Here is a 16,187-nt window from a genome sequence, read left to right on the forward strand (position 1 = left end):
CCTTTGTATGTTGCACGTTTAGGCAAAATTTGGGAAAGAAATCATCGTTTTATGAAAAGATATTGAAGAAAACACGCTGTTAAATTGCATTGACGACCATGTACATGACGAACACACATTGCTCATTTACTATGAATGATACTTTTGTAACTTGCTTCTTTTTGCCAGAGTATGGCAGTATTGTTCAAGGGGGAGGGGTGATCTATTGTTTCAACCCCCCCCTCCTCTTGAAGAGAATGACCTCAAGGATTTATGCCAATGGTAGCTTGTGATAATTTAATGATAAATGCCAGTTGTGGTAACGATCTCAAAATGACTTTTTACATAATCTAATATAATGACCACCCAAGTGTGTTTGTATGAATAAAAAATATGTGCCAAAGGTTTCTGGAAGAAATTGTGTAATTGCTGAGGAATAAGCAAAATAATCGTGGATTCGGTCACTTCCGTCGGGTCTTTATTCCAGCAATAATAATACACTGTCCCACGTGTGCCTATCTGTGTTTGCAATCTTCAGTGTGATCGTTTTTTAGCTCAGATTTTATGATTTCACAAAGTTCAGTTTATGTAACTGTACCAGTTCTAGATCCACGATGATATAGTAATACTTAACCTTGCTTTTACAGACTTTCCCACGAATTCAGAGTTTTACTGCAACTGCAACTATCATTTAGCTTTAATGCAATATACTGAGATCACATAAGAACTCTGTAGAGGATCAAGGTGCTTATCAAATAGAATATTATGTATTTTTCTATTTACCTATTAGCTGTAGATGTTACATGAAAAGCAAGGAGATCTGCTTTCAAGATCACTTACTTTGAATTCTTGTCTTACTAAATACATTCACTACATTAACTACCATCTAGAACGAAAATAAAAATATAAAATTGAATTGGAATAGCAAACTAAAATCTCCTATTTTGTCTCCTTTCCATTTTCTTCTGTTTCTTTTCATCTACTTCTGGGGGCGGGGCAAATATCCACGGTGACAAGATGTTGACCCAGAGGAGATAGAACGCTCTTCCTGGTATCACGAACCATATTAGCCAAAAGTACTCTGAGAAGATTCCTAAAACTTGTACGATCGCAGTCACAAGAATAATGTCTTTAATGTGCCTGTCAGGATCAAAGAAAAATAAAATATACATGAACGAAGTTGACAATTGATTGTATTGATTATCATTCAGTCCCTTATTAAAAGCTTAGCTAGAAATGGCATCCAAATATTTGTTAATTAAGCAAACGTACTAAATATATACATGTATGGGTGTTTGGAAAGGAAAAAATACAATGTCTTGTGAATTTTATTTACATTAACTGTGAATATATGTATTTTAACTTTTGAGCTGCAGCAGGTGTACAATGTCATCATTTGGATTCATTTTGGAATAAACCTAGAAATAAAATGAAATTTCATGAAATTTAATTATTTGCCTGCCACTTTTTCTAGTTTTATCTGCTTTTACAAATGTTAATATGTGACCAACCATCCTAAATCCCACATTGCAATACACCTTTCCAACGGAGGATTGAGGGAGAAAACTCCAAGTCACAAGACTGCTGAAGAAAACAATCTCCCATAGACTTTGTACATCTGACTCAGCCCAAGGTAAAGGGAAAGGCCAGCAAATTAATAAACATATTTCTGACAGAGCAGTTCAACTGTAATATTAAAGCTACAGTACTACATGAGTGCTTAATTCCTATACATAACAAGTAATGCAGATAAAATGATATGTATTATCAAATGCAAACTATTACTTCACTATACCCATGGATAAACATGTAATGCAGATAAAATGGTATGTAAACTATTACTTTAATGTTTAATCACACTGTACACATGGATAAATAAATATTGTAGATAAATGCCCATGCCTCCCGCAGTCCCTCTTCCTCTATCCGTTGTTAACTAACTTTTGAAGTAAGTCACATAAAAAGGAGAAAAAACTTCAGTGATTGCCACGCCTCCCTATCTATTGACACCATGTTGACATTACAGCATTTTCAAGAGGATATAAATTGACAACTAATAATACCCATTGTTCTGAATAATCAAATTTGATCAAATCATTATTCAATTAATAACTGATGCACAAATATTTCAACAAACTAAAGACCTGGCATTATTACTCACAATAATTCAACATATATGACAAAGGCCTCACAAATGAAAACAAAGGCACAAGGAATGAACTTTACCCCAACTTTAAAGATTGTACATGTAAGGTTATCTATTTATTTGCTTTAACTGAATCCAGGCAAAGGTTAAGTCCCTAGACAACTTAAATAACAATACAAATCTTGCGCTATGACATATATATTCGATATGAGCAGTATGATGATTTTGATGTCCACAAAATCTACATAAATTCCACCTCATACAGTGAGCTGTGCTCAAAAATTAGTGAACCCCACCACAAAACGCACTCCTTCATGCTGAGTGTTAAATACAGACAACAACACTAAAATGTTCGGTGAGCCCAGAGAAACAAATTTTAATTTTTTTAATATTTAATCACCTGACTTTACAATATGAATATATAAAATATGGCAGAACTTGAACACTTAAAATATCTTCATTTTCTGGTTGGGTTCACTAACTCTTGAGCACCACTGTACCTTCATAATATCAAACAATTCCTCTCCTTTCATTTTCAAGAGTGTTGTAGACTTAATGAATACAGTGAATCCTCTCATTTTAAGATTTTCTTGTTCAAAATTTTCTCATCTATAAATTATGCGACTTTTCATGTTTCAATTACAAGTTACTTGACATGTTTAATACTTGTCTCTTTATACAGAAAGCTAAACCCCTCAAAAAAAAAAGTTTGGAAATCTGAGTTTTGCGATTAATTTCTCCCAACTCCCAATTTTACACAATGCTTATTTTGATATCATTCAAAAGACCATTTAATTCTCTTTAAAATGATGCCATGCTTGTTATGATTATGCCATCTCGAAAAGAGAAGGATTCAAAAGTGTTGGATGAGGTCTGAATTGAAAAGCTGCAAAATTAGCAGAAAAGGTTATGAAGGGTCAATGAAGAACATGATTCTTTTGCCTGTCAATAGAGATGAAAATCAAGCCCCTGCTTCTTCATTTTTTATGTTTTGTTGTGGTTTATGTAGTGATGGTCCTGTGAGATAACATGGTTTGAGTCATGGTTTGAAATACCCATGCATATTTGTTTGTTATGTGTTTGCTTGTGCAGAAGTGTGAAATGATTCCATGTTAAAGATAAATTCCAGTTTTGGTAACAATCTCAAAATGACTTTTTACAGAATCAAGTGTCTGTATGAATAAAAAATATGTGCCAAAGGATTCTGGAAGAAATTGTGTAATTGCTGAGAAATAAGCAAAATAAAAGCGGATTTGGTCACTTCCGTCGGTCTTTATCTGTGTTGGTGATCTTCAGTGTGAACATTTTTCAGCGTAGATTTCAAGATTTCACAAAGTTCAGTTTTAGTAACTGTGTACCAGATCTAGTACCTCGATGATATACTGACAATTAAGCCTGGTTTTACAGACTTTCTCATGAAATCAGTGTTTACTGCAACTACTGGCATTTCTCTTTAATGTTGATGTTAAGGTGCATGAAAACAAAACAAACCGCTGAGAAACTCACTTATCACCACAGAAAAAAAGAACTGTGACTTTAAATATTGTGCATTGCAACTTTTGAATTTCGACCTTGCCCCACATTTCAAAGCACTGCACCTCCATGTGAACCATAATCATTATCATGCAGGGTATCATTTTAAAGAAAATTGAATGATCTATTCATTGGTATCAATCACACATTAATATTCAATAAAACTGAGGAGGGATATCGATCAAAGTCAGATTTCCAAACTTTTTTTGAGGAGTTTATATATTGGGGCAATTACAAGTATTGTGATAAGCTACAAATATGATGCAATTTGATTGGCCATTCAAGAGAAACCTGTACCTGTACCCAAGGAAGACAAGACAAGTGGTCTTTATAGCATATAGTGTTTGTCTTTTAAGCAAATTAATTAGCCATGCAAACATAATAATACAGGTATTAATACACAAAATGCATGCTTTGTGATACATATGTTTCAAAGCACAATTAATAAAGAAAAAACAGATGTATAAATAGTAAGAATAATACTTTGAACCATGTTCATATTAACCAGGGAATTAAGTGATTCCCAACCGAAAGATAAATTAAGATCTTATTTCTATCGCAAGAAACTTACTCTCCCATGCCAGACTGCATGTTCAGGTCCAGTCCTCCATCAAGTAACGCCCCAGTCTCTGAGTACTTTGGCTGGGCCATCATGCTCATGAAGTAGTAACAACCAAAGTAGACTGCTGTTGCAAAGGCGAGAACCAGCTGGAAAAGAAATGGATGTGAACATTTTAGAAGATATTGGAGGGTAGATACTAATGCTACATTCTAATTGACTGAGCACTTTGTTTCAACCTGTCTTCGATGTAATTGATTCTTTATTATTGAACTACACAATGGTCAAATCCAAACACGTATGTATGAACTACTCATTCTTTTGTCTGCATATTGATTATGTCAAAATGAATGAGAACATTTGGCCATCTTTTTGTCTGAGGTATTTGCTTGTAATTATCCAGAGATGGACAATCAATATTTCACTCTGTTTTCATTTTCAAGTTTTCGAACAGGTTCATTTCTGAAAGATTGCAAAGTTCATCCCAACCCCCCCAAAAAAAAAAACCCTACACAAATGAAATGTTTTCAATTTGAACAAAATACAAATGTAACTCCCCCCCTCAAACCCCAAAGTTAAAATGAATGTTAAGATTAGAAAGCAGATCCTAACATTTAAATTGTACTTGATTCAATCAATAAGGATTCCAATACGCACTTCAAAGAAAATAAAAGAAACAGAATTTGAAGTTGGGTTCACTCAAGCAAGGCACTTTTTGCATACCGCACAAGCTGGGTTACAGTTGTCATAAAGAAACCCTCATATCTCGTCTTTGTTTTAACTTGACAACTTCAGAATGGGGATCATAGATTTACTTTTGGATAGGCTATTTTTTCAAAATCATTTTTGGAGACCAAAAATTATTATTCAGGTTAATAACAGAAAGCCTTGTCTGGCAACTTGTTGTTGGTTTTTGAGGTTGAGTGTGACAAACAAAAATTTTCATTTGATGGTTTCACATACTATAAATGCTAATTAATTTGATGATTTGCAACCTAGATCAACTGAGACAGCCATACAACTGGAACTGGTAAATATTCACACAGAGAATAGTATGAATTTTCAAACTATACATGATGCTACAGATCCCACTAAGCTGACCAATATATTACAAATATTTCAGAGATGACTATTACTTTCTCTGAGAAACTTCCTTTCCCAAAACAATAATATCTAGGTTTTAGGTTTACCATGGAGATTGGCATTTTCATATCACCTTATTACCAGTACCTAAAGTGATTTTAGCCTCAGGTACAAGTAGCGCCCTTAAATGGCAAATTACCATTTTGTATACACTTTGTTGACTTTCTGTATGGTTTTATCCCACATGGTCTAATCTCAGTTTGTCTACTAACCATGTCGTATAATTTCCATTTGTCTATTTAGAATTTTGTCACATTTTCAGTGAAGCTATACCTATTTGTCTAATATCCACTAACACCACCAAGTCTCTATGGTTAGATGCACTGTTTGTGAAAAAATCATTTGACAAAATAAGAAATATATATTGATTGTAAAAACAAAGTGGAAATTAGACCAACTTGACATTATAGTAAATGAGTATCTATAGACAAAAGAGCAATTAGACCATCTGATTACTGGACCAACTGTATAGAGACTTGGGGCTCATTTCATAAGACACAATGGGTCATTTTCAAACGTGAGTGACACGACAATCGGAGAGGTTTAAGGGCTCATATCTTCAAACTTGAAGGTTATGAATCAATCATGACTACTATATTATATACAATGTAGGACTGGCATGGGCCACTACGAGTTTGATTTGAATTCAACAATTCGTTTAGTAGATATGATTAAAAAACGGTGCGTGAGTGACACGACAAATTTTGGACATGGGTTTCTGACCACTAACACATATGGTTGGATTCGTGCCCAAGTAGTTGTCATGGAGTACTGTGAGTACCAGTAAATGGACATAAATAGTGTACCTATCTAACACATATAGTCAAAATCAATCAAACCTTTTCTATGGAAAATGGTACCCTCCTATATACCGTGAGTGACACGACATCCAAAACGTGAGTGACACGACAAGTGCAAAAATACAACATTTATCTCAACATTGAAGTATTTTTTGCATGATGTAGAAGAGTAAAATACCATTAACCAAAAAACAAGCATAATTACATAATAACTGCTTTCTTTTAAGTTCATAATATGTCATCCTGATGTTTTATTCTTGGTTTATGGTCATATTTGCCCATCAACTCACATTCCCTATACCATACCAAATTGTCACACTAGGGCTTCTACCACTCTCCTCTTTAGAGGAGGAGGGGCACTTGAAGGAGGTGTTATGAGGTCTTGGCATTGACATCAACTCAAACATTCTTTTTGTGGCCTGATATCATTCAAAACTTTAACTCTTTCTCCCTATCTGTATATGAAAGTTTACAGGTTTATACAATTCAGCATCCACAACGGATGGAATAATTTTTCCTTGTAAGAAAGGTATTCTCAATAGTCACATCATCTGGCATGGTCTGGTAGCCAATGATGTCGTGTATTGAAATATTTGATTTCAATATTATCCTCCTTTAATATTTTTATAGGCATTGTCCAAATAGGACATGGCAGTTTAAATGTCTTTTTTGGTACCAAACCACAATCACGTTGCTGCACACTTCAGATGGACTATCAGCAAATCGCCTTGAGAAAATTGGAAATTCAACTCAACAAGCATAGGTTTTCTCCTGAACACTGCTTGTATGTGGACCCTCCCAAGGCATTACATGAAGGCACTGTACCAAAATTCAGAGCTATGCTTTTTGCTCGAATTTGTAAGCGCCTTTTCATTGCTAATTATTTGATCATATACCATACCACGGGAATCCAGGGAAAGCCACAAGGTGAAAGACGCAGTCAGTACCTGATTCTTGCAGTCTGCTACTATTACATAACAACTACAAGTCATTAGCCTTTCCTTTTCTAAGCCCTTGGATGTCACACTAAAATCCAACTCAACATCCCAACCAGGCTCCCTTTACACCTCAATAGCTTTTTCCCCTCGAGGTCCAGCTCTGTTCTTATCAGGGTACCCCCCCAAAAAAAAAAAAAAATTGATCTACTGGTACATGGCAACCCATCCAAAGTTGCTCAAATCAAAATGCGGTCTCGGTTGGGACTTGTTAGGACCTCCATGAACATGCATCATTTTGTTGTAATGAATCTGTGTAAATGCAAATCTGCTCTGAACACACATCGGCCCACTTACGGTAGTTTGCTGTTCAGACCCTACATGTAGTTAATCACTAGCGGTATGAATGGTGGCCGAACAAATAATGATTTTGAACTTGGCATGTAGCTGCTTCAAGCAATATCCAAAATGTTCTATCAAATCTCAGTACATTCTCACCTGAAATGTTTGTTTTCTTGCAAATTTGTTTATTTCATGTCCTGGAATACAAGCTTTATGGCAAATGAAAAGGTTGATTTAATCAATCAGAAGGAAAAGAAAAATATTTTCTTTTCCAAATTTGAAAAATGTTTGGTGTTCATGGTGATCTCTTATATCTCATGTACACTACTTTACCACTAAAATTTCTGCAAATTTCAAAAAAGGATCCGTGACTTTTCTAGCTGAGTATAACAAAGAAATAACATTACTCAAAAGAAAGGTGAACTTTCTGCTTATTTCTGTAAATGGAGACAGAGAATGTTCGAGTAATACCTAGGTATGACTTGAACCATCACCATCACCAACCCTTTATGCATTGTATATACATGTATGTCCATTGCTTAAGTATAGTGGTTTTTCTCTTGATACATTCATAATTTTGTGTTGATTATGTTGTTATATTCTTAATCACAGTACATTCACCAAAATATGAATTAGGATCCGAGTCTTCACACCAATGGAAAATTGTCAGGATTTTTTAAACCAAGGCAACCACGGAGAGGAGAGAAAATAGATGAACTCAATGTCAAATTCAATATTTCCATTAAAAGGAGTAAAATTAGGAAGATGGAGGAAATTATTAGCCAAAAATAGGCCTAAATGATGTCGGGAACAACATTTTGACTGTATTCCTGGTAAAACGCTTCAAAAATTACTGGATGTCCTTTTTTATACACAATATAATACCGTGAGTGACACGACATTTCGTGAGTGACACGACATTGTGAGTGACACGACACAACTTTGACAGTTAATTTTAGCTTTACCTTAACACATTGGACCAAGTTACTTTATATACAATAAGGTACAGATAAACTGTATTTGCTCCAGTACTGGGATAAAATAATTTTCAGAATACACAGCTAGAGAAAACTTTTTGCATTTAAAACGTGAGTGACACGACAACCAGTTTTGAAAACTTCGAAACCCAATTTTTTTCAGAAAAACACTTCACAGAATTTTTTTTTGCTTTTTAGGAGTTAGATACAATACACAGCTTGTATCTTGCCAACAAATGTGCTTCTAATACAAATTTTATATTGTGATAGGCAATATGTGAATTTTAATGCAAAAATCAACATTTTGCAACATTTAATTTCCCTTGCATAAAATTTACTGTATCTCAAGACATAATTAATAATTTTATGTAAATGAAATGGAAAAATATACTTTAAGATGTCTAGTTTCAAAAAACATTGAAGCCTAATGATTTCTAGCAAGTTTTAATTTTCACCCCCATGTCCACTTTTGTTTGAAAATGACCAATGGCAAAGTTACAATAGTTGCAGGACTTTATGAAATGGGTCCCAGGTGAATATAAACCCCCATTTAAATTAATATTAAGTTCTACACAAAAGGTAATTAAACAGAATCACAAAAAATTTCACTGTACATTTTCCATTAGTGTTGATTTCCCCCTTGTCAATCATCTCGTATTTGCAAGTTTGCATCTCCACTTTTACTTACCCAGTTCCACCATGTAAATGTGTCCAGTTTCCAAAGAAGACGGATGACAATGTATAGCAGTGATGCTCCAACCATTATATTCCTGTAGTAATTTAGGGTCTCTGCATTTTCTGCTAGAATCTGTTTCTGCCCCTTTGTGCCAACTTTTCCTTTGGGCTGAAAGAAACAATCAAGAGGGGTTTTCATGATAATAACATAAAACACAAGCACATTGAATTTTTACTGCACCATAGTAGTGCATCATTTCTATTTCCTAGAGAGTTTATAACAAAAGATATATAAAATATATTTCAACTTGTTAGAACTTTAAAACAATTTTAAAACATGTCCTGATTGTTCGTTCATTAATCTTATAGTACATGTAAGTATGTTTGTGACTTCTTTTCTACTTTATTTTCATTTCCTCTGTTGTCAGAATAAATGCGTCATTTATATTTCTTAGAGAGTTTATAACGAAAGGTATATAAAATAAAATTCAACTTGTTAAAACTTCAAAACAATTTTAAGACATGTCCTGATCGTTCGTTCATTAATCTGAGATGTTTGTGACTTTTATTTTCTTTTATATTTCTTTCTGCCGTTGTCAGAATAGTGCGTCATTTATATTTCTCAGAGAGTTCACAATGAAATGTATTCAAAATATATTTTAACTTTTAAGCATCTCAAAACAGTTTTAAACCTGTTCTGACAGATCGTTCATCATTCTGAGATGTTGGTGACTTCTGTTCTATCTTATTTTCCTTTCTGCTGTTGTCAGAATAAATGCATCATATATATTTCTCAGACAGTTCATAATGACAGGTACATATATTTAAAATATACAGTGTAATTTAACTAATGAGCCTCTCAAAACAATGTTGAAACATGTCCTGATAGACCGTTCATTAATCTGTGATAATTAATTGTGACTTCTATTTTGTTTTATTTTCTTTCCCGATGTTATCAGAATAATGCATCATTTATATTTCTTTTCAGAGAACGAAATTCCATAACAAAAGGTATATGAAACATTTTTACTTAAAATTAATATTACCACCTCAAATTAAAACACATGTCCAGACAAAAAAAATACCGCCAAATTTTGAAAATGAGATAAACAACATTGCAACAACTTAAAATTCCAATAATTCTTTTCTGTTTTATAATCCTTTCCGCCATTGTCAATTGCGTCAGTTATACTTCTTTTCAAAGAACTGGAGTTCATATCGGAAGGCATATAAAATACATTTTAACTTGTTGGGACCTCAAAACAATTTACAAATATTCCCAATCGATCGTTATTAATCTGAGATGTTGTTGATTTCAATTCTATTATATTTTCCTTTCTACCGTTGTCAGAATAATGTGTCATTTATATTTCTTAGAGAGTTCATAACGAAAGGTATTTCAAATATAGGCTATTTTAACTCTTTAGCATCTCAAAATAATTAAACCTGTTCTGACAGATCATTCATCAATCTGAGATGTTGGTGACTTCTATTCTGTTTTAAAATTCCTTTCCGCTGTTGTCAGAATACTGCATCATTTATATTTCTTAGAGAGTTCATAACAAAAGGTATTTAAAATATATTTTAAACCGTAAGCACCTCAAAACAATTTTAAAACATTCACAATCCATCAGTAGTAATCTGAGATGTAAGTGACATCCGTTCTATTTTATTTTCCTTTCCGCCATTGTCAGAATAATGCGTCATTTATAATTCTTTTCAGAGTTCATAACAAAAGTCATTTAAAACATATTTTTAACCTGTTAAGACCTCAAAACAATTTTATAACATCCCCAATCAATCGTTCATTAATCTGAGATAATTGTGACTTCTATTTTGTTTTATTTTCTTTCCCGATGTTATCAGAATAATGCATCATTTATATTTCTTTTCAGAGAACGAAATTCCATAACAAAAGGTATATGAAACATTTTTACTTAAAGTTGAATTAAGAAGATGATTCAAAATATTGAGATATTTACATTAATAGCAACCTTACAACCCACCAAACACTAAGAGGTGATTCGACCCCCCATTTTCTTTTTTCAAAATAGTGAATTTGAACGATTTATCCCTACTCATTTTCCCCGAGTTCGCTCCTGCAATGCCTACCGAGACGGGTGTTCTTTGACTGTGACGTCACCGGGGGTATCGTAGTAAACAAGGCAGTGCTGTTTTGTGTACTATGCACGTACGCCTTCATATTTACTTTTGTGTCAAAACTTCATTTTATCGCTATTGATTTTATGTGAACGATGTTGAAAGGAAGTAATAATTATCATAAGACATATTGTCAATAATATGTCCCTACATTGTTAAAACTGTTCTTCTTTGTAGCAATTTTAGACGATTTTAATGCCTTGTTTTCGTTCCGGACTGTGTCCGTGGCGAAACAATTGAATAAACTGCAGTTGAAGTTGTATCTGCGAGCCGGAGAACTTGCAAAAAGGAAATGATTGAAATTATATTTATGGCCATACTATTATTCCAAATATGTAAATTCCCTCATAATGATACCATAGACCCTAAAGGAATAATTTCAAGGCGAATAGTATGAAATTTGACCAAGATCTATTCACCAGTCGATAACGTAGCAGACGTGTTATCATGATATATTTATCCGCGTGTGACGCGGCTCTTGCAAAAAACACAGTTGGTTGCGGAATTGCTTTGTGCCGACCGGCCACCCGCTCCGGCGCAGCTAGCTGTCGAGCTGCCGGACCGCATACCTTTCATGCTGTCTTCAACTCACTTGCGAATTGCATTTGTATGTGTGACGGTGACATCTAGCGTAATTAGATATACATGTAGAAAACAACTCGGAAGGCCGAGAAGAATAGTAAGTTGATTCAAGATTGTTCTGTGGAATGAGCCATGAGTGGAAATGATCCACAGGATATAAAAATGGAGTCAAAGACAAAAGGAAAGAAAAAGACGTCAGGGGATTGCTGCATGGTCATGAACTGCGGTTCGACCATACAGATATATGTATGGGGATGGTCTGGGGGTCGACATACCAGACCACTACCCCACTACAGTGCAGTACACTCAATTAATGCCTGGGTGTTGTATATAGCATATAGGCATGCAGCGCGCGCAGAGCTGAGCTGGCCGCCGGAATTACTTTCCAGCTTCTCACTTGATGGAACATCGTGATAAAATAAATGAGAAATAGTGAAAATATCATTCAATAACTCACTGTTTTCAATCTTTCATCATGATTTAAGAGTTCATGATAGTTATTCATACTATTCTTTATACAGGTAAAGTAAAGATTTGTACATATGATTCATATTTGTTTGATTTGAGTTGCTTTGAAAAAAAATTGTAAAATCATCTTTCTCTCTTTGCATAGCATTTCTGTATTACACCCAGGCACCTCTTACACTAAATTCCCTCCGGTGACGTCACACTCAGAGTGATTTTTCTGTACACTCGTCTCTCGGGCTCTGACAGGTGGCTAGTTTCATAGACTTTCAAAGCAAAATATCGAGAAGGCAGAAGATTTTTGTGACATGCTATTTGTTTGAACAACTGATATATACTTTATATTATGTGTGGAACCCATATTTATGGAAACTCACCCCCTTCTTAATTCAACTTTAAAATTATTACCACCTCAAATTAAAACACATGTCCAGACAAAAAAAAATACCGCTAAATTTTGAAAATGAGATAAACAACATTGCAACAACTTAAAATTCCAATAATTTTGCTAATGTCAATTTTAGGTATATTGGTGTGCGCGCTGATCAAAACAGCATTTGCATTGGGCCATTGCCATTTTTGATTGGCATTGCCATTGAACTTCACAGATTGAAAATGATCCCCAACATTAAAATGAGTAGGTGGGAACACCATTCAAATCGCAGCCACCCATTCGATTGGGAAAAACTGCGTCCAGCGTGAACTGACGGATATTAAGGTATGTTTCATTGAATTCAACATGTTAGAATGGTAAATACTTACAGGCATGGTGACTCTACAATCTAAATTTTGTCCAAATAAGATGTGGAAATCGAAACAGATGCCGGTGTTTGGGTCATGGATATATTCAGTTTCGTCGATTCTCCTTAATTTAGTCTCTGTATCCAGGCGCTATTTAGATAAATTGTAGTCATACATATATATATGGAAGCTTAAAAGTGCCACCGAGATGTTGAGATAATTATCTTGGGAAGTCGACATCTTGATAGCAAAAGATAAGATGACGAGATCCCAGATCTCATCATGTCGACATCTTTTAGAAGAGATGATGAGATGACAAGATCCCGAATCTCATCATGTCAACATCTTTTAGAAGAGATGATGAGATGACAAGATCCCGGATCTCATCATGTTGACATCTTGTAGAAGAGATGATGAGATGACAAGATCCCGGATCTCATCATGTCAACATCTTTAAGAAGAGATGATGAGATGACAAGATCCCGGATCTCATCATGTTGATATCTTGTAGAAGAGATGATGAGATGACAAGATCCCGGATCTCATCATGTCAACATCTTTTAGAAGAGATGATGAGATGACAAGATCCCGGAACTCATAATGTCAATATCTTTTAGAAGAGATGATGAGATGACAGATCAGATGTCATGATCTCGTAACTCGTCATGTCTACATCTTTAAGAAGAGATGATTAGATGACATGATCATGGATCGAAGATCATGACATCTGATCATCTCTTCCACTGGATGTAGACATGACGAGATCCAAGATCTTGTCATCTCATCATCTCTTCTACAAGATGTCAACATGATGAGATCCGAGATCTTGTCATCTTGTCATCTCATCATCTCTTCTACATGTTCTACAAGATGTCATCATGATGGGATCCGGGATCTTGTCATCTCATCATCTCTTCTACAAGATGTCAACATGATGAGATCCGGGATCTTGTCATCTCATCATCTCTTCTTAAAGATGTTGACATGATGAGATCCAGGATCTTGTCATCTCATCATCTCTTCTAAAAGATGTTGACATGATGAGATCCGGGATCTTGTCATCTCATCATCTCTTCTAAAAGATGTTGACATGATGAGATCCGGGATCTTGTCATCTCAACATCTCTTCTAAAAGATGTCAACATGATGAGATCCGGGATCTTGTCATCTCATCATCTCTTCCAAAAGATGTTGACATGATGAGATCTGGGATCTTGTCATCTCATCATCTCTTCTAAAAGATGTTGACATGATGAGATCCGGGATCTTGTCATCTCATCATCTCTTCTAAAAGATGTTGACATGATGAGATCCGGAATCTTGTCATCTCATCATCTCTTCTAAAAGATGTCGACATGATGAGATCCAGGATCTCGTCATCTGATCTTTTGCTGTCAAGATATCGACTTCCCAAGATAATTATCTCAACATCTCGGTGGCACTTTTAAGCTTCCATATATATAGCAATAAGTAGAGTTATCATAGTTCATACCATGGATGCCTTAAAAAGGACTTTACCTCTATGATAAAGCAAAGACACTCTTCTTCCCTTCTTTAAAAATCGCCGGCCCGCCCACTTGAAGAGTGGGAAGCCGAGGATAGGTGTGAGATGTCTTCTAGTAGAAACCCATCAAGAACGGACCATCTGGAAATTAAGAAAATGGATCGAGCGCCGGGCAGAAAGATAGAGAAATGGGAGAGATAAATTTCAAAATTAAGGAACGGGGAGGAGAATAGCGAGACAAGGGGTGGGTACTAGGAAAAGGGAGAATAAATTGAAAAATGGAACTAGAAAGACGAAGAAAAGAAGACAAAAATAGAATAGGAGGGGAATATTGAATGAATTATTTTAGTCAATGTTTAATTATGTATCTTTGTATTTTATTCTCTCTTGGAACATCATTTTCAAGCTCATAGAGCTTAAGATGCTCCAATCATGGATATATATATACTAATGTGAATAGCATGCAATGTTGAAAATGATGTATATGTATGAATCAAATCAAATCAATTCAAATCAAATATGAACAAGAAAGAAAAGGGGAAAGCAGAGAGATTGATCTTCCTCGTTAATCAAAACAAAAACAAAGAGAGAGGGGGCGCCAGAGCAGATCTGCAGGTACTGTGCAAGCTGCTGACTCTCACAGCATTGCGACATCGGTTGAGAATATTTCCCCACACAACATTAAATTAGTCCTATACTTCAAACTAAAATAATATGATAATATTAACTCCCCAACTTCTTCACTCTCGGGGGCGGATATTTCTTTCCTGCAACCGTTTTCGTGCTCAATTTTACGGAGTCATTATTCTCACGATATACAAGGCCGAATTATACAAGAATCATTAGGAAAATATTAGATAGGCTTGAAATCGCGATTACTACGGAAGTGAAATTACCAAACAAATCCCTTCGCATGTTCATAGTTAGCTCGTCATTCCCATTGTAAAATGTCTGAAGTCTGTTCTTCGTGAGAGGAGAAGCCTCATCGGGCATCCTATACCCGATCCTGCTTTGGTGCTCGATCACTTCTATGATGAGCGAAGCACTTCCAGCAAAATACGATATATCTGACATTAAATTAAAGTGAGAAATATCTATCATTAAATTAAAGTGAAAAGGCTATACTACAGTGCGTATAAAAAGGGATAGTTTTGAAAAGTCTATAACAAAATTGTTTCAAATTATGATATCTATATTTTGATATTAATAGATACTCTGAAATCTTATCTTTGAAATGCAATTTAAAAAAAATTGTTCATGCTTGAGCGAACACGGAACGTTTTTGTCGGGGGTTCAAAATAAAAGGCTTTCACCAGAATGGCAGAATATGACTAATAATGATGATCAGACTTTTTGCTAATCAGCAGACTTCCTATTTACCATTTTATTATCTGTGCCATAATTTTCGAATTATGCTGTCAGAGTTTGTTTAAAAAATTATTTATTTACTTGAATTATTATTTTTTTTTCATTTAAACTTCTTTTTACCTTTGAATTTAGACTTTTTTCAACCCAAGCAAGAAGATTTGAATCATTGATTGGGAAAACTTGTAATTATTCAAATCCTTTAGTTATGTGAAACAAAATTATGTTATGGTACCTGTATAATGAGCGCATGAGCGCTGAGAGGCAGCTCGAGCTAAAGC

At 34.8% G+C, this 16,187-nt stretch overlaps 1 protein-coding gene across 1 annotated transcript; it reads right to left on the bottom strand.

Moving 5' to 3' along the window:
* Nucleotides 1-485: 485 nt before the first annotated feature.
* On the bottom strand, nucleotides 486-13,195 carry LOC121408019 (transmembrane protein 208-like). The gene is made up of 4 exons (XM_041599318.1): nucleotides 13,059-13,195; nucleotides 9,103-9,258; nucleotides 4,230-4,366; nucleotides 486-1,119 (listed from the first exon to the last, which is right to left on the bottom strand). Exons 1-4 carry the CDS (start codon nucleotides 13,062-13,064, stop codon nucleotides 909-911), a joined length of 510 nt encoding a protein of 169 aa, XP_041455252.1. The 5' UTR covers nucleotides 13,065-13,195; the 3' UTR covers nucleotides 486-908.
* Nucleotides 13,196-16,187: the final 2,992 nt, after the last annotated feature.

The sequence above is a fragment of the Lytechinus variegatus genome, chromosome 2, assembly GCF_018143015.1.
Source record: "Lytechinus variegatus isolate NC3 chromosome 2, Lvar_3.0, whole genome shotgun sequence".
Lineage (NCBI taxonomy): Eukaryota > Metazoa > Echinodermata > Echinoidea > Temnopleuroida > Toxopneustidae > Lytechinus > Lytechinus variegatus.